This window comes from Lepisosteus platostomus, chromosome 9 (assembly GCF_059453375.1).
Source record: "Lepisosteus platostomus isolate fLepPlt1 chromosome 9, fLepPlt1.hap1, whole genome shotgun sequence".
NCBI lineage: Eukaryota > Metazoa > Chordata > Actinopteri > Semionotiformes > Lepisosteidae > Lepisosteus > Lepisosteus platostomus.
The window spans coordinates 55,885,306-55,910,708 of NC_142619.1; the positions used below are offsets into that span (position 1 = coordinate 55,885,306).

At 38.1% G+C, this 25,403-nt stretch overlaps 1 protein-coding gene across 7 annotated transcripts; it reads left to right on the forward strand.

Moving 5' to 3' along the window:
• Positions 1-1,415: 1,415 nt before the first annotated feature.
• LOC148655278 (solute carrier organic anion transporter family member 1C1-like) lies at positions 1,416-20,490 on the forward strand. Of its 7 annotated transcripts, XM_088645710.1 has the most exons (16): positions 1,628-2,153; positions 4,508-4,633; positions 5,241-5,407; positions 6,537-6,678; positions 8,445-8,577; positions 8,911-9,038; positions 11,118-11,264; positions 11,589-11,687; positions 12,736-12,978; positions 13,278-13,442; positions 13,752-13,947; positions 14,565-14,730; positions 15,564-15,748; positions 17,337-17,401; positions 19,366-19,483; positions 20,068-20,490. In XM_088645710.1, exons 3-16 carry the CDS (start codon positions 5,306-5,308, stop codon positions 20,339-20,341), a joined length of 2,163 nt encoding a protein of 720 aa, XP_088501836.1. In that variant the 5' UTR covers positions 1,628-2,153; positions 4,508-4,633; positions 5,241-5,305; the 3' UTR covers positions 20,342-20,490. The 7 variants fall into 7 exon arrangements, with proteins under 7 accessions (XP_088501835.1, XP_088501838.1, XP_088501839.1 ...); XM_088645709.1 differs by lacking the exons at positions 1,628-2,153; positions 4,508-4,633 and adding an exon at positions 1,416-1,568; XM_088645712.1 differs by lacking the exons at positions 1,628-2,153; positions 4,508-4,633 and adding an exon at positions 1,433-1,568 and having other exon boundaries at positions 5,244-5,407.
• Positions 20,491-25,403: the final 4,913 nt, after the last annotated feature.

The window sequence follows — 25,403 nt, forward strand, 5'->3', positions numbered from 1 at the left end:
CTAAGCTTTTACTTTTCACCGTCAAAGTGCTTTGAAAGTATGTTTTTGCCTTGAAAGCCAAAGACCACTTCATAAACAAAATGTAGCAGTAAGACTGCATTTTTGAACAGTAAGGCAGTAATAACTCCAGAGTTCCTGCCATCTGTTAAGTAGATGAACAGATATTGCATTCACATGCTTTTACCTAAAAGCATTTCAAATAGTCATGTAATAAAAAGGGAATTTTATTGCACACAATAAACAAACAAAAATGTGATATTGTTCACATACACTGTAAACATTAAGGTGCAAAATTAATGGACAGCAACACTAACAAGACAAGGCACACTACAAGTAAATCATGAAGAAAAAAATAACTATAGCACATCATTAACTGTTTCACAAAAATAAATTAAAAAACATCTTGGTTTCTGCTATGAAACTGCACTGCATCATCAATATCCATGTCTTACTTTTCCACAGGATAGAATGATACTTGCATGGCTTTCTTTTTATTGTGTTACAGTCTCCATTTGTGTAAGATTCTTAAAATAATCCTTCTCAATCCTTCCTGCTCCCTGGAAGACTACAACTTCTATGAAACAGAAAAGCAGTGTGTGCATGAATTAAATAAAAGCCTTTTTAACCGCAAACAAATCAGTTAAGAAAAATCTTTAATCTGTGCTCTTTAATCATAACATTTAAACATGTTTTCAGAGCAAAGCCGCTTTCTTCATCCAAATGTCTGTACCACCCTGTGTCGATCCTGCTAATTAAAACACATTCTTTCCCAGTTCTGAACTGTTTCCAATATTGCTACTGATATTTTGTGTTTGCAGAGCCCCTGCTAGAACTGCTTCCACTATAAAAAATGTTATTCAGAAGTGCCTTTAATACTCCATTTTTTTCACTATTCCAATGATAATAATCCAAATGAGTACTCCACAGCACATTTCACTAAAAGTTTTTAAAAGTGAAGAAATACTTTGCATTCTGTTTGAGGTGAACCCTTTCTCTACATATAATGTGATTTAAGAAGTAGGAAGGAATTAGGAAGCACCTGCAGATGTTCATATATAATACCTACAGTAATGCACATTTAGAATTATGAAAAACATGTATCACGTGTAAGGTTATCCACACATTGTTGTGCAGGGTTTATCAAGCTTTAAAGTAGTTCTGGGACTTTGTAGCGATGGAAGTACAAGAATGGAAAAAGTCTGCAAAAAGACTTTGGAAAAGGCTGAAGTGGCGGAATCAATCAAATGAATTGGCAGTATCCTGAGAAGAAAAACTATTTGAGTTTTCCTGGAGAAAAGGTACTGTAGAGAGTCCTTGAAAAGAGGGAATTTCCAATCTCTGTCTCTAGCAGTGGCTGCTCCTTATTTTTTTCTGTTTTCCCAGCCCATTTTCCCTCTTCCTGACTCACAATAGACCTTTCTCTTTGTTTGTGGTTTTCTGAGACATGTTGCTACAGAGTGGTCCAAAAAATCGCCCGTACTGACTGCAGAAGAGCTGCCTTGAATAGAAAATGAAGGAAGTTTGTTTTGGCACATTTTTGTCTCTCAGCTTGTGTCATGCCTTCTCAGGTACGTTTTCAGAAATTCATCAGTGGTGGAGGAAGAGGGTTTCCTGCTGTATATAAAGCGCTTTTGGATAGAAGGCACAATACAACTGCAATGCATTATTAATAACTGGAAAAATATTTTTAAGATTTCAGCCAGATTCCCTTTGTTTTGTATACTTCAGAGGTCTTATTATTTATTTTCAGAATCTGGAAACTAAAAAGAGTTCTGGAGGACTTGTGAATTAGTAAATAATATTAGAAGCGTTCTTTTTAGTTGCTGATTTTAAACCACGTGATCTGTGTGTCATTGTTAAGTGGCAGGACCTAGGAGGTTTGAATCTGAAAATATGTGGCATCACATGTTTGTGCGCAAAGGTAAACAAAATCCTCTCAAATAATTTACTTAAGAAATGAGAAAGTACAAGCTGCTGTTTTCACCGATGAATTAAGGGACATCATGTTTTTTTTTAGTTTGCTTTGCAGGGCTTATGTCAGTAAATAGTTAATAATTAGAGTCAGATGAAGCATACTGCAAAGTATCCGAGCACTAAGCTTGAGTATTCGAAGTAAATGACTGGTCTCTTTCACTACTGCTACTTACTAAAAGGTAAGGTGTTTTTTTATATAATCATGGCTTTGAAGATATATTGGTAGTGTCAAAAAGTTTACTTTTATAATTCAAAAGATGCAGAAAATAACCACTGGTTTATTGTGATTTAATTCAGAAACTCAGAAATTTTAGCTCCAAATTTTGTTTCTGGGAACTGTTTTTTTTCTGTTGTTTAGAAATTAAGTGTAACATATTTGTTACAAGTATGACAGCTGATAACCTTTTCAGTGGTCCTGTTTGCAACTGAAAAGAAAACAAAATGTTTCTAAATCTACTTAATTTTTTATAAGACTGGTTTAGTTTAAATCAACCAATCACTAAACAGAGCTTTTCTGTTAAAGTATTTTAATTTGTATAAGTGTCAATATGATTTAGGTTAAAGTAACTTAAACAAATTGTATTTCAGCACACACTTTAGTACTTTTATTTATTCACTTAAAGTAAAGATTGTTTTGTAAAACAATTGGAGGACAAAAGACTGTTAAAATGTGTAAGTGCATACTTGTGCTTGTAACAATTTTCTAGGTTTGTATGTCAGTCAAGAAAGAACAATTTTTTAAAGCTCTGAGTTCTAGACATTTTGGGTTATAAAACTGAACTGAACTTGTTGCCATTCATCTCCCTCAGTTTAACAGTTTCACAATATTACAGCATGTGAAACAATTTCATCACGTGTGTTGCAATTCGCTTTGTTAACCATATTGATAACAGCTCCATCTATATAAAGCAGGTGTTGTTTTCCACTAATGTATACCATTTTGAGGAGAAACTAAAAGAAATATGACCCATTCTCTCATATATATATTTGTTCATAAATATCCTTTCATTATCTTTGAAAAATACAAAAGTCGTGTAACAATAAATCATTCAGTGATTTGCAATGAATTGAGATAACAAGTAAAACCTGAAAATAAGCTCAGTAGAAAATGTTCTTGATAAAGAGAGGTTTTTGGCAGCATGAAATTGATTTTTTTCACCTTCTGATCCATGTGTAAACAATTCTGCCATGCAAATGTTCTGTGCTTTGTGTAAAAGTGTAAAGGAATCAAAACTAAACAAATCTTCTGAAAACACAAAGTGCATAAAGGAAAAACATCAGAACACACGGGTAAGCTGTCCTTTTCCAGGGAAACTACACAAACAGGTTTCACTACAGTGCCAAGAGTCAGGAGGTGCAACTAGAGGTGACTCAGATTGGGGTCAGTTCCTGCTCATTTGTCGGTCCATTAGCAGTGTCCGCAGGTCAGCAGTTGCCCTTGCCAAGACCCACCATTTTTTCTTTCATAATTCAAAGGATTTAGATAAGGTTTAAAGTCAGTATTTAAGTATTTAAGGTATGTATTAACTATGCATACTCTAAAATAAAATAAATACTATTTGCATCCTGTGTCCATTTCTGTGTGGGATTGACCTATATTCAGCCTAATTATGCACTTTTAAAGGTATGTAATGGTGTTTGCCTATCACGTTTCATGGACATGAAAGCAGTATAATCCATATAATGGAGAGATATTTGGTCATTATGGTGAATAAATCAAATTGCCTTATGTTTTCAGACCTGAATACCCTTAGTGTCTACTGAATGTGAAACCTTGTTAGCAACACAGATCCATTGCTTTTCTTTAACAGCCTATTATTTCAATAATAATTAAATATTTCAATTAAAGTAATTCACCATTTATCATTTTGAATAAAATTGATATAGTTAGCAACTGACCTAGAATATGTGTTCTGGGATAAAAAAAAAAATTATTAAGGAATCTCCTGGCTTTTGAATAATAAACATACAAGTAGTACTGGGGGAAAAAATGGAAGTCTAGACTGGTTGTCAGAAACAGACGAGAAGCTGAACAGACTCAGTGCAACCGCAGGTTTCATGGGAGAACCTGAGCTCTTCCCATGATGCCTCCCATTGATCACATTGCATTCTTCCTTTTTCTGTTTTTGCAGTTCTATTTAAGATACAAATGCTTCCAAAGGTGAGAAACCTTTGTTATCTCCCAAACAATGGGTTTGGAAAAGTGAATAGCTTTTTGCCAGACTACTGTATGGAATATTTCTGTCACAAACAGTCCTGCCCACTTTCATGGAGACCTGTAATTTTGTTCTTTATCTGTAAAACTACTGATTGCCTTTGTAACGGTTTGTCTGAATGATTAGAAACAATGGAAACCTAACTGGCAATTTGTGGGTTCAAAACCTACAGAAGGTGTGACACTGTTGTTATACCATTGAGCAATGTACTTTACACAAATTGTTCAAGTAAAATATACAGCTGTATAAATAAGAACAAGTGTAAGCTGTTTTGGGATCAGCAGAGTGGTGCAGTGGTTTTTATTGCTGCCTTGCAGTGCTGGGGCCCTGGGCTCAGTTCTGGACCTGGGGTGTTATCTGCATAGAGTTTGTATGTTCTCTCCATGTTTGTGCAAGCTTCCTCCAGGTGCTCTGGTTTCCTCACACAGTGCAAAATTGTCCAGGTAAGTTAATTAGTTTCTGGGAAAACTGACCCTGGTGTGAGTGTGGGTATGCCTCTGTTTGTGTCTGTGTGTCTGCCCTGCAATGGACTGGAGTCCTGTCCAGGGTGTGCCCTACCTTGCTCTTGTTGTTTGCTGGGATAGGCTTTGGATGATGATCAGTCAAATATCTTAGTTAATGAATTAAGTTAATAGAGAAAAAGCAATTAGCCCATCTATCTCATTTAGTTGCTTGTAGCTACAGTAAGTGATCTCACTTAGTTGTTTTGTTCCAGACCCCAAATGCTTCAGATTTTATGTACTTTCAAAATGCCTCACGAAGGTGTAAATAAATCTAATATATAGCATGAAGATGTCACATTGTGAAGTCCATGTAGCACCAACAGCTACAGTAGATGCTGCATGCACTTTACTTGTCTGACATTTACCATTCTAAGATGGTGATACTGACCATGCAGCCACAGTCAATATTTTTTTTTTCAAAGGAGAACATAACATTGCAAATTAATGAGTCCAGCCCTAGAGCAGGTGACATTAATCCCACTAATCTTACATGGGCTGTGATGCACAGCTTTGTTAAACCTAATGACCTAATGTTTTATATTCTTAGTAGGTATTTTGAAGGTGGCACTAGGGAAGAACACGTCGCACAGACATTGACCTCTAGGAAAGAAAATGGGTAGCACTTCAGGACTGGATGGTGAAAAGCTCACCAATAAAGAAAGGATTTGCAACACAGACATGAAGACCAAAACAGCCTGCTGTTCAAAATTAAAGGTACAGCTCTGTGAGAAAATAAACAGGCAATGACATTTATATGATTTCCTGCCAGCAGGGAGAAGCCAAAACAGTGATGCACTTTGTGCTGAACAGCAAGAAATACTCCAGGATTAGACAAACATTCCTCCCTAAAATAATGAATAGAATACCAGTGTTCCCTCGCCTGCAAGAATCAGAACAGCATCTGTCCTCCTGGGGGATCTTGAGGGGGGGGGAGATTAAATAGAGCTGACAACCCAGTATATGATCTCCTGTCACAGCATGAGGAACAGAAAATAAGCCTGTCTCACTATAAGGTTTTTGGAATGTTTTGTTTGTTGTTTCTGCTTTAGCGACATTGTAATTCATCGGTCATGCCAACAAAGTTCTTAGAATATGAATTAAATAAAAATCAACCAATTTTCAACTTTAATGTGCTTTTTCATGGTGAGTGCCATTCCAGAGATCCCAAGCTACAACAGGTCACCGTGAAAATGCAAAAAAGTGAATATACAGAATGAAGGGTAAATGAATATTACAAAAACTAGCAGAGAGACATTAATTCAAATTATTCTGAAAATCTAGAAAAAAAATCTGAAAATCTATATCTAGAATATACAGAATGAAGACCTGCAAGAAGGCCTTCACAAGAAAACGTATTTTACATTAGGAAAAAAATCATCTGAGGCAAGTTGATTTCAATTTTAAAAAGAAAGCTCTTGATGCTTTTAACAAAGCATGATTTTTGACAAAGAATGTTTGATTTGTTTTTATGTGCAAGATGATCTGGCGTTTCATATACAGGATGCTGTGTGGGGAGGCTCACAGCAGAGACACAGGTTCTAGGAAGGTTCCTGACCAAAGACACATCCCGGGACAAGTCTGAGCTCAAGAACAACAATCACCATTAAATCATAAATAATAATCAAAAGGCTAGGCATTATTTCGCCCCCTGTTTCCTAGACACAGAAGCCAAATCATCATTTCTGTCTCCATACCGATGACAGTTGGGGAGCAGAGAGCGCTGAAGAGCAATGTGTGGCCTTTATTTTCACGTCTTGTCCCACTGACCCCCGCCAGCTCAGTAAATAAACCCAAACTGCTTGTTGCGTGTGTGCTTTAATGGTCTTCTCTTGCTGTTTCCTAGATGTTCATTGTGGCACTGTCCTTTGCCTATTTTTCCAAAGCCTTGTCGGGTACATACATGAAGAGCTCCATAACACAGATAGAGAGAAGATTTGACCTCTCAAGTTCCCACATTGGACTCATTGATGGAAGTTTTGAAATGGGTAAAAGGCTTAATTTCTTTTTTTTTTCAGAATGATTTTTTCATAATGTATTTTAAAAAAGACGTACAGCAGGCCGAATCTAAATGACAATAATAAACCCAATCCCCGAGTTATGTAAGACATGACTGTAAATTTGACTTTATGTAAGAACCCCCATAATAAAACTGCTGAGTTAGGGAAACTTTATATATGTAAAAAGCAAGTAAGTATCTTCTGTGGTTGAATAGCGTGGAGTGAGCAGAATGCAGTCTAAATGCCCACCAGGGCACCCTTTTACACTCAATTCTCGCTTTGTTGTTGTGCTTGTGTGGCACTGCCTGTGTGTCACCATCTCACAATTGTTCCCTGAAAATTTTGAGCAACTCATACTACAATCATGTATAATTATTATTATAATTCACAACTTCCAAGAGATATCTCTCACACTCTGCATTGCTAAAACTTTACCTTTGCCACTCCCTTCTCCTCCAAGACAGGACAGGAGTCAATTTCTCAATTTTTCAAAACCAGGCAGCTCTTCAACCTCAAATTCTCCGTGGAAAACAACCGTCTCTCTGTACTTGTATTCTGATGTCATCAACCCTCCCTGGAAGTCTGATTTATTGCAGACACTTCATTTCCAGTTCCTCCCTTCCTCTCTTCTCCCAATCCCACTCACTCTGCTCTCTTCCTTCCCCTCCTTTTTCTTTCCATTTATGGTTAAATGTGCAACCCACTACACCTCTGGCCCCAGTCTATGTTTGTTGTTTTATTTCTCCTCTTTTCCTAATCCTTCTTTTCACTCTCCAGATTGGACACGTGCTCTGCCCTGGTTCCAGGGTGTTTCTTCCACAGCCTTTGCCCTCCCTGGTTCCCTTGCTTGCTGCAGTAGCAGTATAGGCTGCTATGGCGATGAGTCCCCCCCCCCACTTTACACTCCACAGTTGGCATCCTGCTCCCACTCCAGTATGGTTCTCCTGTTCTGAAGTCGCCACACCTTTTCCACCTTCCACCACAGAGTTCCAGTTTCACACAAATTAGGATTTGGTGTCTGCACTGCCACCTGTTCACTGACTAAAATTCCTTCGTTTGCATCGTCGTCATCGTCACTCCACGCTATGGTGTACTTTCTCTAATGGTTTCCTGGGGAACATTACAGATCAACCAACTTGCTTTTTTAGTGTAGCTCGGTGTTCCAGAAATCTGCACCAGGGTTTTTGTGTTTCTGTTAGGGGGTTGTGACAGCTCTGATGGTTGGCCTCAGTCATTCAAGATAACACCAACATATTAAGTACCCTATCCCCTTATATTTTTCATAGCATGTTAAAGTGGGACATGTATATATCTCACTTATCCAGCATTGCAATATCACCTCTTAAGAACATTGTGAGAGGTGTTGCTGGGGTCTGTTAATTTAGCCTTCAACAAAGATTACGCTAAGATGTCATAAAGCAGACTTGCTTTAGCAGCCCCAGTGACTTAACACTATATAATAAAAAACAGGAACAACACCCACAAACAGGATAAAGCAGATCAATGTCTGCTGCATATCAAAAGGACAGAACCTAGAGCAAGACAGAACAGGACAAGAAGTAATTACATATCAGCTTTGAGGTCATATGTAGAAAAGTATGTTTTAGATAAGTTTAGAGTTATCTAAATACTGATTGTACAAGAGTAATATTTAAGTTGTGCACAAAGCCTTGGTTTGGAAGTTGAGGAATTCCTGAATTGCTTGTCTTTATAAGTCGGATGGGTTCACTCATCCTAGTGTTTTTCCCTGGCAGGTAACTTGCTGTTTCTAGCTGTTGTGAGTCACTTTGGAGCCAAACTGCACAGACCCCGGCTGATAGGGGCTGGTTGTCTGGTCATGGCCATTGGATCAGGCCTGACTGGGCTGCCACATTTCTTCATGGGACGGTAAACATGTACATATATACATATTTCCACTGTACACCATTACAGGAGCAGTTTCACAACAGGACTCTGTTAAGTTAAGATTTTGTTGCCTACATCTTAGTTTGAATGTACAACATACAAATCTAAATCTGAATGATCACAAAGTTCTTGAGCCAGCATGGGACAGTCTAAGTGCTGTCGTAAAATGGAATAGGAAAATTTTAGGAAAAGGAGATTTTCTGCAAGCCATTGCTACTATAAATGTATAATTATTCATTAGCATCCAAATTACATAATTCTTATGAAAACTGATCAAATGTCAATTTCTGTTCTTATATATACTTCTTATTACAGCTATACTTATGACACTGTCATCCAAAGTGCAAACAATGAAACCGGCAGCATATCTCCTTGCCTACTGTTCCAAAACCAGTCTGGGACTCTACAGGGGCCTGAGAAACAGCCATTGAACCATAAAGCAGGTGTTGCTGATTTTTTAAATCTTTACATGTAACAAATTATGCATTTTACTGTAATGCCAGGTCTCACCAACAATCAAAGAGTAATTTTAATCACTTCTGCTTCTCTTTGGAAGTGCTACTTGTTTTTTGTCATCTTCACAGGTTGAAAATGCAAAGATTTACAGATTTAAAGATGAACAGAGTCCCACTCCTTTTTAAATTAATTTGCTAAAGCGCTTTCTTACGGAAGCTTATTAGTGCCAAGGAGCGAAAGCAATTATCTCGTTTATACCATACCTTTCTTTTTCCTTGTATTTTTTTCTTAATTGGCTTATTGTGTCATGCCCCACACTCTCCCTTGCAAACACCCTTCCATTCCTGTCACACCCCACACTCTCCCTCACAAACGCTGTTGCATTCCCAAACCCACTGTTTCACAATCACATTCCTAATTGAACCCATCACATTCCCACATGCACTAGATTCCACAAATTCTCACTCTCAAACCAATTATCCTACCACATCCCTTTCCTTTCAGTATTTAAGGTTCCCTCTCACTCCCTTGCTTGCTATTGTGAAGCCTGTGTGCCTGCCCTTCTGAATGATCTCCTGTTATTAACCCTTTGACCTTGCTTTTTGGATTTTGTCTTTGGATTGTCTTTTGGATATCTCCTGTTGCTGGACCCTTTTGCTTTCCTTATCAATGATCCTCTGGATCTTGTCTTTTGGATTGTCCCTTTGCTACTTTATGTTCTGTGGGATTCATGGTCACGCACAAGGATCCTCCTATTCTACTGATGGGTTCCCTGACATATTGCTTATCATGAAGACTAGGCAATGTATCTTCAAGACCTTTAAAGACCAGAAAACTCATTTCCAGACTTTTTTTTTTATTAGTTCTGCTTCCACATCAGTGTTGATGTGGGGAAAACCTACATGTTCAGCCTGTAGGGGTCTCTGTGGCTTTGGGTGTCAAACAGTGAATGTCCAGGACACAGGGACCCTATATCTCAGGGTTGGAAGTCACACTACCCCTACATAGCAATTTGATGTATTTTGAATTTGTTTGTTTTGTTCACTTGAACATTTATAAGCACATCTATTTAAATAAGGTAGTCTTGGCAGGACAGGTGTCCTACAGCCTGGGTAGACATGCACCAGGACATGCACACAAGAAGCTCAATTTATGGATGATAATTGATCTGCCAATTATGTTTTTGAGAGATGGGAGGAAACTACAATAACAGAGAAAAAAAACATGGAAACAAGGGGAGGAGATGCAAGACAGAAAGCCACCCAGTCTGGGATCTTGCCAGGCACCAGATGTGCCAAGGCAGGTGCCCTAACCACTGTGCTATCCTGCTGCTCTACTTTCTATGTGCTTTAAATGAAAATCTGTCAGGTCATCTACATTTGTGTCATGTTTCATGCCACAGCACATGATTCATAAATTAGTGCATCAAATGATGCAGAGTCATGGAAATAAACTGAACAGAACTATTTCTTGAAATCAAGAGAGGCCTTGCCAGAACTGTGCAATTCACAATGTATTTGTATTGAATTATTCAAGGTTATAGCCCCCATACTATAAAATGTCTGTCTGTGCTAACTGGAGGATTCCAGTGGCTGAGAGGTGACTGGAGGTTGAGTCTGAAGTGGGCACCCAGCTTTAGGAGATGTCTGCTGGCGTGGTCCAGATGATGCCTGGAAAATGGGTTTCATCCTCTTCCAGGCGCTGCCCTGGAGGATCGACAGTGCTTGTGGAGACCAAAGACCTGTCGCTCCCACTGGTCTGTCGCGCCTTTGCTCTTGGGTCTGTAACAGCACCAGGAGTGGCACTGGTCATGACAGTTAGTGGTTAGGTTCAGACTCTGAGAGTACACAAACAAGCTGCCACCTCCTGCTGTGAATTTTATCATGGGGGACTCAAGAAGAATCTATAATATTGGGATCATTACTCTGCAGCTCTGAAGTAACCAGATATTACGGGCCAAGTGATCACATCTCACACATTTCTTACATTCTTCTCATTCTTCATGTTCCCAAACGTCTTGAATTGTGATGCCTTGTTTGCGTTTCTCTCACTGTCACTAAATGCAGGGTGTGGCAAAGAAATAGGATCCAACATGTGGGTGTACGTGTTTTTGGGGAATGCATTACGTGGAATTGGAGAAACGCCAATCACACCTCTAGGAATATCGTACATTGATGATTTTGCCAAAGCAGAAAATTCTGCTTTCTACATTGGTACGTTTCTTTGTTAAAGCAAAAATTCTTAAAAATCCAAATTTGCTCTTAATTCTATAAGAGGTATAGTAGATAAGTAATTAAGATGGGAAATATCTTGTTTTATTAGGAAATAGAAAGAAAGCTTCACTTATGTTACTTCATATACTTTAAGGTTTTGTATCAAGAGTCAGTCCATGGTTTTGAGTAAGCTATTGAAATTCAAAACCTCATTGAAAATGTGAGCTTGGATAATTAATGTTGGTGCAGGTTCATATTTTAATTTCTGTTTTTCCAGTACTATTTCTTTAAGTGTAATTCAACTTTCTGAGTTTTTTTTTACAGCTTGTCTACAAACAATTTTTCTTCTCGGCCCTGTGTTTGGTTTCTTGCTTGGATCGCTGTGTGCCAAACTGTATGTTGATATAGGATTTGTGAATCTGGGTAAGAGAATCATCTAATACTCCATTAAGCAAATAAGTGTTGTAGACTATGTGTCCTTCTACTATTAATTGTCACACAAAAAATCTAACTTGTGGGTGTTTGTGATTGATAATTGGCAGTACTAAAGTTTGATGTGTAAAACGACCCATATTTAAAAAAATACAAAAAAGGTCTAGTTGTTACAGTCAGAGCTGTATTTATCAGTGAAAAGTGGTTCTACTACATTAGCACAGGACTTGTGTTTTGTAGTTTCACTTTCGAAACTGAATTGTATTTAGGTACCAACACAAAAACAGATAATTCAGTTGGGTTAATGCCCAAGGAATGTAATTAACTCTATTGAGGAAAAAGGTTTAAATCATTTCCTTTTATAAAAAACTAGACAAAAAGGTACTTAAAAAAGTGGACAAGGACTAAACTATTACAGAACATTTGGATTATTCATCTACTCTAATTCCATTCTAATTTATAGATAACCATTCAAATGCAGATTAGTATTACAACATCCAGTATAAAAAAATATAGTCAGTGTGAAAAATATTAAATGTAATCTGACATAATACATTATTCCTTCATTTATTTTTCCATTATGTGAGTTACTGTAGCAAATTTTAATACATTTAGGGCTGTAGCCTGGAAATATGGTTTCTAGAAATTATTCTATGATGAGCCTTATATACCATGTATAAAAATACTTAAGATTTTTTGTTTTAAATGAGTGTACCATAGTTCTAGCTGCATACTCCTACTGTACATGGCCAGTTTGTCCTTTGTTATGAAAGCCAGGTTAAGAATTGCTCTCCTGTTCTCCTATTAATAATCACAGCATTTCCAAAAATAAAATATTAAGAAATAATGAAAAATCAGTGCATGATAACATACTTATGTAAAAATGACAGCAAATATTAGTATTATAAGGATAGTTATGTCAACGCTATTATCAGTAGTCATGTTGTTTTTTAAAAATAATGTTTATACTTACACCCCTGCTGAGATGCTGTGCGCTGGATAGTAAAAAAAAAACGACTTTCTGCTTTTCTCTTTCCAGACAGTGTGACTATCAGTCCGAGAGATGCCCGCTGGGTTGGCGCTTGGTGGCTGGGGTTTTTCGTGTCATCTGCCATCATGCTGTTCGCTGGCATTCCATTCTGGTTCCTGCCGAAATCATTGCCGAACCCAGAGGAGGAGAAGGAGAATGCTGGGAAGCAGGAGCAAGCAGAGAGCGAGAGTCTTCAGCCGCAAGATGTGAGCGGAGGCAACACATCTGTGAAACTCGTGGATATAGCCAGAGGCAAGGACGCTTTCTTGTTCTTCTCAGACTCTTTTGCTCTTCGTGTTGTGAATAAAAACAACAGCTTTGGCAATGCAGTCCCAATACCTTTAGAAGGCACTGCACTGTGTATTCCTGGTCTCGTGAAGGACATACACAAACTTGCTCATTTTATTTATGATGTGTACGTGAATTTGTACTTAACCAGAATTTGGAAGAATGGCCTTACCCAAGTGTGGAATTGTCTTGAAGTGCATTACTGAAAAGCTTTCAGTTAATTTTGTGTGCCCACAAACTCAGTTTTTTTTGTCCCACATCAGGCTTCCTGCCGTCACTAAAAAAGCTCTTGGGCACTCCAGTCTATTTCGTACTGGTGTGTGGAAGCATTCTGAAATTCAACTCCTTTATTGGATTGATCACTTTTAAACCCAAATACATGGAGCAGCAGTTTGGACAGTCTGCCTCAGGAGCAAACTTCTTCATAGGTAAGTGCTCATCTGCCACACAGATCGTTTCTACTAAACAGTGTTCAATATTTACAGTGGGATGGTGAGCATGCTTTTGGTTTTTTTTAAAATGTACTCGCTCTGAGTTTGTTTTCTGTGTAGTTTTGCATCTTTCTTAACTTGAGATTCCATTGTATGCTGTAAGTCATTTGTATCCTTCACCTTTAAACAGAAAAGGGGTTTTACATTTGTTCCTCTAATGTCTTTTAAACATGCTACTTGTGGTACTGGATGCAATTCTTTTGCCATTTCTCCACGTATCTAATTCAATTTAATTATTTCCACTAGGGTTGCTTAATCTCCCAGCAGTGGCTACTGGGATATTTGTAGGTGGATTAATCATGAAGAAGTTCAAGATGAGTGTAGTTGCTGGTGCTCAGCTCTCTTTTGCAACTTCCTTTACTGCATATCTTCTCTCAGTGACCCAGTTTGGAATAAAATGTGAAAACATCCAGGTAGCTGGACTAACAGTCTCTTACAATGGGTAGGTACCTGTAACAGGAAAGTGTGTGTTTTAAGTATCAAACATTTGATTTTATTTTTACTAGTTTAATTAAAACAATAATTGCAGAGCAGCACTTGATCCTATCATTCATCTAAAAGCTGGAACCTGGAGTTCGAATGGAGAATCCTTTTTAATCTTCTCTTGCAGTAGTATCAGGTAGAGTTGTCCTCAGGCAATGTAGTTGATAATATAATGAAGTCTTCAGCAGTGTATGTATCTGTCACAGGGTCAATCATAAGTCTCAACAAGAAATCTCCCTCATATGAGGTTTGACTTTGACACACACAATGATACAAAGATCAATTCTACTGGGGTAGAGCTCTGATAGTTGGGTTTAGTAACACAGGGTTGCAGTATCAAGACAATCACATGTCAAAAAGAGCTTGACGACACTGTCAGATGAATGAACTACTGCAAATGAACAAAACATAATAAACTGCATGCTTTGTCTGCTTTTGTTTTCTTTTAATTTGGTTGCCCTGACCCGGAAAACAAAGTGCAGATATCTCACATTAATTTCACGCTGACTTTTTTTAACGCATGATTTCCCCCAATAGCACCAGCTAATTTTTTTCTTACTTATTGTTCCCCTGCAGAACCAGCCAGGTCTCAAACAACGACAGGATGTTGCTTTCAGATTGTAACAGAGGTTGCTCCTGCTCCCTGAGGGGCTGGGACCCTGTGTGCTCAGAGAACGAGGTCACATACATGTCTCCATGCCTTGCTGGCTGTAAAAGCTCATCTGGATTTGGAAGAAATATGGTATCTTTTCTAGCTTACAAAAACCACAATATAAATACAGCTGATTAATGTAAGATGTGTTGTAGCCATAAATTGTAAAATCCATTCTGGCGTGTCACGGAAAACAAACTGCAGTACAAAGATCAAAAGGATATGTGCATATTAACTCGCAATGTCCACACATTTTCTTTTTCTGTTTGTTATACATTGTATATCCATTGCACAGTGCCTTGTGATGGATTTTATGATGGCCATAAAACTTGCTTTACAAATTAAAAGTTTGATTGATTGATTGATGTTCCTGCTGCTACAATGTCAACTAACAGCCATAGCCGTATCCTTTTTTAATTAGTGCTAAGCAATCATAGCCAAATGTTCTAATTTCATAAGAACTTAGAGCTGAGTTCAGTAATAACTTTTGTTTGCACTTTATAACATTTATTATTCACTGGTCATGTGGCTAAATGCAATACTGCAATAGCTCTCAGAGTAATTCAGCAAAATCAGTCAGACTTTGCCAAAAACCTGTCTACCAACATCGATTGGTAACTTGGGTCTTAACGAAGATCTCTTGTACAGTACATAAGGAACAATAATCTGAATTAGGGTAAATAAAATGGTGGAGCTATTCAAAAAAGCATGCTGGCATCACATTTGCTTTGATATTTACTTTAATTGCTTATAAAAATGTACGTAATGATTTGATTTGGTTCTCAGTACTACTAATTTAACAAACAGAAAGCCTGGTATTCTAGTGTGGATGTCTCATTGTTAGAATTACTGTTAATATTATTACAATATGTTTTCTGCCTCATGAAATCTTGATTCATGTGATTCTTGGATCTTTTTTATAGGTGTTTCACAACTGCACCTGTGTGGCATCTTTTCCTCCTCCCTCTGGCAATCTGTCCGTTGTCGTGGGCCAGTGTCCCAGGAAAGACGAATGCAAGAGAAGCTTCATCGTCTACATGGCGGTATCCGTCCTCAGCTCCTTCATAAACGCATTGGGGATCACTCCAGGGTACATGGTCATCATCAGGTACAGTAAAGCCTCTCTGGGCTTCACACTCAGGGGTGAACTAACTTGCCTCTTTCAGTTCCTGCCGCCTTATAGAAGGCTGGTTCAACCAGTATTTCATACCTTAACTAATTAATATTTCATTAACTCTGCTTACCTAAATAATGAAGGATCAAGTACACGCATTGTCATCCAGCACAGAATGGTCACTTTGATGCCGTGAATTCAAAAGTTGTGAAAGGAATATATGTAACATAAAAACCCTTGCTGGAGGACACCTAAGTGGGTTACCCAGAAAAAGTGCTTGTCTGAGCTCAGGTTGAGCTCCAAGGCTCAGACATTACCAGTTCAGTCCCAGGTCATGTTACTAGCCAACTGTGACCAGGGTTGCCTGACTGATAGTGTATGACAGGCTGCTGCCACTAGGCTAGGATGGGAATTACTTGGACATGATCGTGTTGCTACTTGCTGAGACTGCGTCTCCTGTGACTTGGCTAGTGCTCGCACTGGCATCACCGAGGTATAATCTCATCCCTGCGATAATGACTCTCGTCAGGCAGGACCAGTGTTGAGGTGGGAGCAAAAAAATGGAACAGCTTCAAGGCCCAGCTTTAATGAAGGCCCGGCAAGGAGTACAAGGAGGACCGATGCCTCACAAATTGAACAATGCATTAAGGGACCAGATCCCCTCAAAGCATAAATTAAACAAGACAAATCCCCCCCCCCAAATGAAAAACATGCACAAGGGTAAATGTAGCATTGGCTCTGCTGGGCGATACTGTGTTGCAACACTTAAAATGAGTCTATAGGTGGACATGTCCACCTGTCTCATTCTAAATTGGGGATGGGGCACCAGTAGCTGCCAGAATCTTAAAACTGTAGGGAATTACAAATTGGGTGGGATTTTAAAAAATGTAACCCTAAAAATATGCTTGTGGGTCACATTTTGCAGGCTTTTCAGTAATTCTATTGGTATCATTATAATTGTGCTCTGATTAATACACATAGCTTTCATTTCAAACTCAATAGCTTAAACTTTTCTTTCAGGTTAAGGCTCACATACAGTTAAAGCAGAAAGAAAGAAGAACTCACTGAGCCCAACAGTGGCATTTTCTGAATTGCAGCTGTTGCTTAATACTGTTACTTTACATTGGATACTCCAGTTTTTAGTTGTGTATAATTTACTGCATTCAAATGTGAAATAACATGTTTATAACAATTTTTGCTTTGGCGTATTGTAAAGTTCCTTACAGGGTGTGTCATGAAAGGTGCAATATAAAAACAAAACTTTCAAATATTCTCCCCTTTGCCACATAGTACTGCACCCAAAAAAATTACTTGTTCTTCTTGTAAAATAAAGATTGTTATGCTTCTGTTAAAGAAGACAGGTGGTATACAGGTTTATTAAATGTCATGACAAACCCATAACATAGTATAGTAGTATTTAGTAGTTTGATGATAATTACTACTTAATGTAAATCTTTTGAATGTTTGCTGTTTTGCAACATTTTAAGAGCTTTGGGTGGTGCTTTGGGTTTTTTGTACACTTTGGATACATACGATAAAATGTGTTTCTTAAAAGTTATTGAAATGTGCTGTCATCCTTCAGGTGTATAATGCCAGAGCTGAAGTCCTTGGCTTTAGGAATCCAGACACTAATGATAAGAACTCTGGGTAAGAGACATTCCTCTCTATTCATCTATATTCTGTAATCATAACTACCTAAAATATCATGCTTTCTAGGGTTACGTAATACAGACACTTGGTGATACTTCTTTTCATAACATGGATTGATGGCTAAAATATTAATATTTATTATCATAGATGTTAATGTTAATTTAATTAGTATTTTGACAGGGACACTATTTAATCATTGCAGAGTTTTTTTCTTTAATATTACCATTGAGTAAGAAATCAGGCTTGTCATGTTAAGAATATAAGAACAAAAGGAAGTGTTTAAACCAATGAGATACTAGGATGGGAAGGCACTGATTGATCCAAGAATGTCACGCAGGACATTTACGCAAGAGTTAGGAGATCAGCTTCCCTTTGTATAAAGTAATACCCTCATAGTCTTATCTGAGGCTGTTATTTGTTATTTTTTTAATCTTTTGAAGAGAGCAGCTTTTGTGTCTTTTCTATAAGATGGTAAATAAAAAAAAAAACAGATTTAATTCAAGACTTGACAAATACCTGTTAGATGAAGAGCAATGCAGGCAAGTACAAATGGCAAAAACAAATGGATATACTGTACAGGAGGATGAGAAACAACATACTTGAAGAGGCTTCTTATGAAAAGTAAAATTCTAGGGGATATAGTTAAAAGCATACAGTAGGACTTAAATTAAGGGATGTTATGTTTATGGAATTGTGGCATTGCAGCACTGGGACCCTGGGTTCAATTCCAGATCGGGAATGCTATCTGCATGGAGTTTGTATGTTCCCCCTGTGTTCGCGTGGGTTTCCCCTGGGTGCTCTGCTATCCTCTGATAGTTCAAAAACATATGGCTTCTGGGAAAGCTGGCCTGGTGTGAGGGTGGGCCTGCCTGTTTATGGCTGTGTGTGTCCTGCAATGGACTGGTGTCCAGTCAGTAGGTCCTGCCTGGCACCTATTTCTTGCTGGATGGGTGGATGGGTGTCTTTTAAAATTGTCTAAAGGATTAGTCAGTAAGGCCTCATTTAGAGTATTATATATAATGTTGGTCGCTACATTATAAAAAAGATTTTGCTGCTCTGGAATCAATCCAGGCTTCAGGGAATATCCTGCACTGACAGGATGAAGGACAGTTTAGTCTTGAACAGAGAAGACGATCATGTAACCTGGTACGAGTATTCAAAATCCCAAAGGCATTGAAAAAATCAACTCAGTTCATTTCTGCAGAATTCACATTGTTACACGGTACAAAACAGAAGGATCAAGCAAAAACTACATGAAAGCACATTTAAAACCAGGAACAGCCCCTAATTCTTTATCTCAAGGATTGTGAGGGTATAGAACAAGCTACCCAGCTGTATTTTAAGCCAAGAGCATTGACTCTTTAAAGGTACAACTGAATGAGATCCTTGGATTACTTAATTTCTAATTACCAAAAGGGCTAGACAGGCCAAACTTATAGCCATTTTTATGTTCTTAATTATTGTATACCACAATCTAGAAAAATTGAATAAAAGAAGAGCAGTGGTCCTAGCACAGATCCCTGTGGTCTCTATTGATACCTTCACCCCATTTCGAGTATTTAACCCTAATCTGCACTCTCTGTTCTCTGCTCATCAGTTTTCAACCCAAGCATGCACAATACCTTGAATGCCTTAAGAACTAATTTTTCTCCAGGATGCTACTCTCACACCCTTCTTGCATTCATAAAAGGTGTCTATTGAAATGACTGTTTAATCAGCTGTTTTTGGCACTATCAACACAACTCAAATACCAAATGCCGAACGTTTTTATGAAATCACATAACTGAAGAAGATTGTTTTGTATTCCAGGAAACAATAGTACTCAAACAACTAATACTCCTATTTGCACACTGTTTAAAACCTAAATAGCATTATACTGTATATGTGCCCACTGAGTGATTGAGTTGAAAGAGAATGTTGCATTTCTGATTCTTCACTGTCCTTCACTGTCTCACCCACAGGGGGTATCCCAGCACCTGTGTATTTCGGAGCACTGATAGACTCCACCTGTTTAAAATGGGGAATTAAGAAATGTGGAGGGAGGGGAGCTTGCCGGATGTATAACTCCAACATGTACAGGTAAAAACCTCCACAGGCTTGCTGTCCCTGCAGAGCCAAGAGCTTGATTGATCAAAGCTGAAAAGAGCTCTAGTTTAATGATGCAGGATTTGGTGTGCAAATCTGTATGGATGGTTATATGGATGGCACAGTGGCAAGCAGGTTAGTGCTGTACTGTGCTGGTGCCAGGGTATGCACAGCTCTTGGCTTCTACACTCTGCATGTTCTTCCTGTGTCCACAGAGGTCCAGACACTCAGATGACAGCTGCTAGGTCAAAGACATGCAGCCCTGGTCAACTGTATGGCATCATACTTTGTGTGTTTGTCTTTCCATGGGTTTCTAGCTATTCAGTGTGTATCCTACAAAGCACATACTGATTTCAGCACTGGCATACTGTGACCCCGTCTTAAATTGGTTATTTAAAATGTATGTATGTATTTACAGCAATTCTGTCAAAAAGCATGTTCGTTTAATAAATGAAGCATTAATGTGCCCCCCTAAGGAAAGGTTCCTGAAATGCTGATGTTAATTAATGCCAAAAGAAGCAGAATTAAGGAAGCACTAACTAACCGTATACATCTTCTTAATGTCTCCTTCAAAACAGGCACGTATTCCTGGGACTGATAGTAAGTTTGAGTGGATTATCCTATTTTTTCACAATTGCAGAGATAGTGCTGCTGAGAAAGCAGTTTGGAAAGAAGAGGTTAAAAATAAGGGACACCGATAATATCAGGCGAGCAGAGATGGAGTTTGTGAATATGGATAACAAGATTCTGAGCTATGAAAACAAACTGTCTGACTGCCAGCACAAAGACACGAAGGCTAAAGACGGAGTTCAAGGACAGAGCACAGATACCGAGAACAACACAGCACCATGACAAAAGAGCTCTGAACTCACATTTCAAATCCTTCAAACAATTTTACACATTTTACCACAAAGTGTGCTAAGGAAAATGCTATTTTAAAAATGTTTTTTTTCTTTTTCAAATTATAAGAATACGTACAAAAATAAAGGATTTTCAGATGATTTCCAGTTTAGTGTGTTGTATATTTTACATAATCTTATGAGGCACTTTATCAAAAAAACAAGTAATGCCTGCAAGAAAAAGATCAGGTCAGTTCCTGCCTATCATTGCTGAAATTCAAGTAGCAAAGACCAAAGATTTTCAGGAGGTATTCTTGCAGACATGGAATCTGGAATCTGGCATTTTTTTTACTACAGTTCTGTAGTGCAGTGATGGTTTGATAAAAAATAAGAAACTGCAGAACTGGACGTTAGTTCTTTCAGGGCTTCAGGTAATTGATGAAGAAGGTAAATGAGTAAGAAGACATGCTCTGAAGCCAACTGTTGTTTTGAGCCAACCTTTTCCTTTCTAGAATGAATTTTTAAAATATCAGACAAAACATTTGGATATAAAACATCTTCAGAATACTGCCAAATTGAGAAGGTGAAGATTGTATTCTTCAAACAGAGTCTGAAGTGTCTTTGTAGTGCTCCACATTTTTCTGTTTAAACAATAATAAAAATTCTGCTACAAATGGTCGTTCTTCAGTAAAATTCATAGTGGCACTGTGAGAGAGAGATGCCAGTTAATTAGAAAACTCAGTAAATTGATCAGTCAGTTGATATTAATTATTAAGTAGCACTCAGAGGAAGAGAACTGAAATTCCATATAATAATAATAATAATAATTATTGCATTAGGACTCACATAAACTGCAGGGTGAGCGCCCCCCGCTGGCCCCACTAACACCTCTTCCAGCAGCAACCTTAGCTTTCCCAGGAGTGGGAAGGAGTTTGGGGCAGAAATAGACTAAATTGACTGATTTACCTTCAGGTAAAGAATGAGTGAGTTTAAGATCAGGATTGACCTCAATGTTGGTTTGTTTTTATGGGAGGTGCACTGGGAACATTTACTTGTTATAACTTTCTGAAAAGGTGTAAAAGTAAAATGACTAAAGGTCATTGAACAGTGATTGGTGAAGATGTGCAACTGGGTCTAATTGAATAGTCTAAGTCCTGGATGTGTTAGAGTTAGAATAAAGTAAAATTAAGAATTGGGGGATGCTGAGTTAATAAATGTCACGACCGCCAGCCAGCCCAGATCAACCCACAAAAGAGCTAACCAGTGCCAGCAGCAGGTTAATAATAACAAGCGCTGCTGCACGTGTTAACCCATCACCACATGCCCTACCGTGAGGCAAGCAGCGCCATTTAAACCATCCAAACCCATTTACCGTTGCTCGGTATTGAGTCTTCTCCTAGAGCTATTCCTCGCCTTTGTTTGTACCTCGCTTGCGATAATTCTCCCGCTTTCTGAACTACCCTTTAGCCCCTCTACCTTGAACCTCGCCTACTGCTTTGGATTGTACGCCTGTCTCTGTATCCCCTGGATTTCGAACTACCTTTCACCTTTCGACCACAATCTCGCCTGATGTTTCAGATTAAATACCTGTTTCGATACCTACCCGCTCCTGCGCCTGAATAGGATCCGCATACCTCCTAATTGGGGATTCCTTACAATAAAGGTGAATACGCCAGTGCCTGGTGGGTAATGAAGATGGCAAGTAAAGAATACAGACAAGGAAGGCTGTGCAGTCTGTCCAGCACTGAAGTGCAGCACATAGCTGATTGATGGCTGACAATGATTATCTTCCAGCAGCCTCAGATAACCACAGGTGTTGAATATTGAATATTAGATAGGTCAAAATGTGAGAGCCCAAAACAGAATTTAGTCAGCACAGCAAACTTAACATTCCTCCTCTTACAGTTTCATGAGGAGTTTAATCACCAAGCATTCAGGGCCTAGGTTTCATTGTAGTGTCCCTGGTCGCTGGCTTAGAAATTCTGGTCCAAAGGGAAGAAAGCCACCTACTGGGTCAACTTTGTTTATAGCAGGAACCTGGATTTCCTTGAGACCTAGTGAGATAAAGCTGCAAGCTGGTAGTTGCTGTTTTTAAATGCAAAATCTAATGTGCTGTTACACTTGATAAACAGATGGCCATTACCTTTAATTGTATAGTATATGGATTAACCAATTTAAGTAAAAGATTAAAATAAAAGTGTTCCGAGCTTAATGCTACAGATTATCTTCTTTGGTAGCATAATTGAAGGCTTGCCTGAAGTTAGAATAAATTAAACAAGCAGTGGATTGATGCTGTCCATAATTGCAGATGATAACAAGACATTTACATATGAGTGGCTTTCTCATTATTAGAGGTGTGATGACTTCATGTTTCTCATTTCCTAGATCATGATATTCAAGCTGTAAAGTAGCCCACTTTATTCACATGGCTGGCCTCCAAAGTCAAGGTTCAGAGTTTAAGCCTCAAACTTCCAATTACAAGGAGCTCTTCTCCTCTTGACATCCCAGCTATTGTGTGCTTTGCTAAAAATAACATCCTCTCCAACTGCTGTGATGTCTGGACACAGTATAGCAATCATCATTTTGTTTTTGCATAATAACAAAACAAGTATCATTTATTTAAAGGATTAGCTTTTGTAAAAGGATCATTAGCACAGTCCAGTCACTGAGTCAGAAACAGCTTCACTCCTAAATAAGCTTCAGTAGTTTGGTCAAGTTCTAAATACGATTTCAGTAGTTTGGTTCGATCCTAATGAATATGATAGAGGGGATGACATGTGTGGAGGGTATTTGGTATAACCCACCTAGCTAAAAGAATGGTAGCCTAGCTGTGAGGATAAGGCTGCCTGAACCCATCCTCACTATTGCAAGGAATGAACTAGGGAGCTGCTGCAAGGGTATATGGAGTGGTGGGAGGGGTGTGTGAGATGTGAGAAGGCAAGTCCGGGGTGTGATACTGTATATACATGCACAGGAGAGAGGACGTGATTAAGATTAGGATCTAACTTTCCTCCCATACCCCGGTTACAAACTCCACATCAGGAGAGGGTTTGGACACGTAGTGCACACAATGTTTTCAGGGATTTGGGCCTTCTGTTGCTGTGTTAAGGAGTCCAGCCATATTACAAAATGTGTTATATTCAGCAAGTAGTATCTAAACTATATTTACCAAACAAATTGATTTGTGTCAATCAAGTAAATGGTCCATTTTCAGAATAATAATAATACAAAAAAAATTGTGGTTACTTAGGTAATTTTCCAAGCCCATTAGTTTTTGTTCCCCCTTTTTATGTTTTAAAGAAGATCAATCACTTGAAAATAGTTTTTGTGTTGTTTTCTGATTTATATCTCCTGTCTTGTCAAAGGCAAAGTGATAAGTCTCTTACCTATCACTTTCTTTTTTATCCCACTTTGATTTTAGTAATTGAGTGTCCAAATATATTGGAACTCCTTACATCCATAAAAGCTTATTATATTCTGTACAGTTTAAATAAATAGATCAGAAGTAAATGGCATCTCAAAGAGGCATTTTCTAATTGCTGTATTTTGGGATTGTTTTATACCTCAACCTGCCTGAATTGCAGCAGTAAAACCGAGGTGAAAATCAGTCTGCAGCCTCTCCAAATCAGACACGTCCAGGCATATCCAACTACCTCCCCTCCCAGAGATTGCTGGTTGTTAAAAGCTGCAGGCCAGTACAGAGTTGCTGTCTGTGATGCTTTCATCAAACAGTTTCATCAGCAGCAGGCTCTGTATCTCTTTATTTACATAGTGGCTCATGTTTTTTAAAATGAAGCCCCTTTTATTATAGCCAAGAAAAAATACTCTATTTTACTGGAATAATGTACAGTAGATCTCTATAATAATTGACTTTGTATATGTAATATTAAACATAAGAATGCTCACAAATGAGAAAAGGCACTTTACCACATTTAGCACATTTCATAGTTAGTAGTTTTATTAATCCAAGCATGCGATCCATTTTGGAAAATGAATAGTATACTATATTCACTCACAATACAATTCTATGCCTTTGAATTCCTTCCTGTATGTTCAATTTTTAAATGTGTTTTTAAAAATAAACAACCTTTTCCACACTATCCAATAGGAGGGATGTCAAGGGCTGATCAAGGTTAAATGTAATCATTACAGAATGTCCTGTCATCGAGCAAAGTACTTTGGATGGCAGTTAACTTGCACAGCATAATGTCCAGGAGATTTGCTTTGGAATGACTTGTCATTGCTGGAGAAAAACTGCACATTGGAACTTTGTCACCAAGCCTTAATCTCATAGGCCACTTATGACATGCAAGGTCAAACAAACAGTCTGAGCAAGCTCACAATCTCATACATGTGGAAAGAGAAATTGTCATTTTCACAGGAATTGTAAAGCATATATATTGAACAAATAGTAGAATTGTTGAGAAAATTCTTTGTATAATCAGCAAATTTTACAATGAAACCATTTATTCCATATTTATTTATTTCAAATGCCATATTCATGATTTAAGACAGGGTTCATTATTTATACAAGGAATCGAACTGTGAGACCTGCTCAACAAATTATATTTTACTTGTAATAAAAACGTTTTGAAAAATAAAGTTAGGCCATTTTTAAAACACATGAAACAATGAACATGACGCAGTGGACTTAAGTTAATTGAAAATTAATTGCTTTTTTTAACCAAACGTGGCAAAATGCTACTGTATTTAAGAACTTCAAAGTCTATTTGCTATTTAGCTATGTTATTTACTGAGCCAATTACATACTGTGTATGTGACACTGTAACCCCCGTTACACTGTCAAAGTTCAGAATTGTTGTTATAAAAAAGTAAATTACATCTGTCATCACAAAAGATGCACTCTTGGGTATTAACCGTTAGCTATCGTATTTGGAAAAGAAACAAAGCATTTTAAGGCCAAAATCTTCTCGTATGTACAGTATGTATTTTTACTGGGACTCTACTGGGAATTTTTACCACGTGGAATTATTATGCTCATTTGGAAAGAAGGGAATGACTGTAACGGAACAGTTCTTTCCAGACCCTATGCAGACGACACAATCCGGGATGGA

Excerpts from the sequence above, each read along its gene's own strand:
- LOC148655278 (XM_088645709.1), top strand. The coding sequence starts at position 5,306 with ATGGGTAGCACTTCAGGACTGGATGGTGAAAAGCTCACCAATAAAGAA. Across the intron at positions 9,039-11,117 it reads GCCATTGAACCATAAAGCAG|GGTGTGGCAAAGAAATAGGA; the intron begins GTGTTGCTGATT and ends CACTAAATGCAG. Across the intron at positions 14,731-15,563 it reads CTGGATTTGGAAGAAATATG|GTGTTTCACAACTGCACCTG; the intron begins GTATCTTTTCTA and ends TCTTTTTTATAG.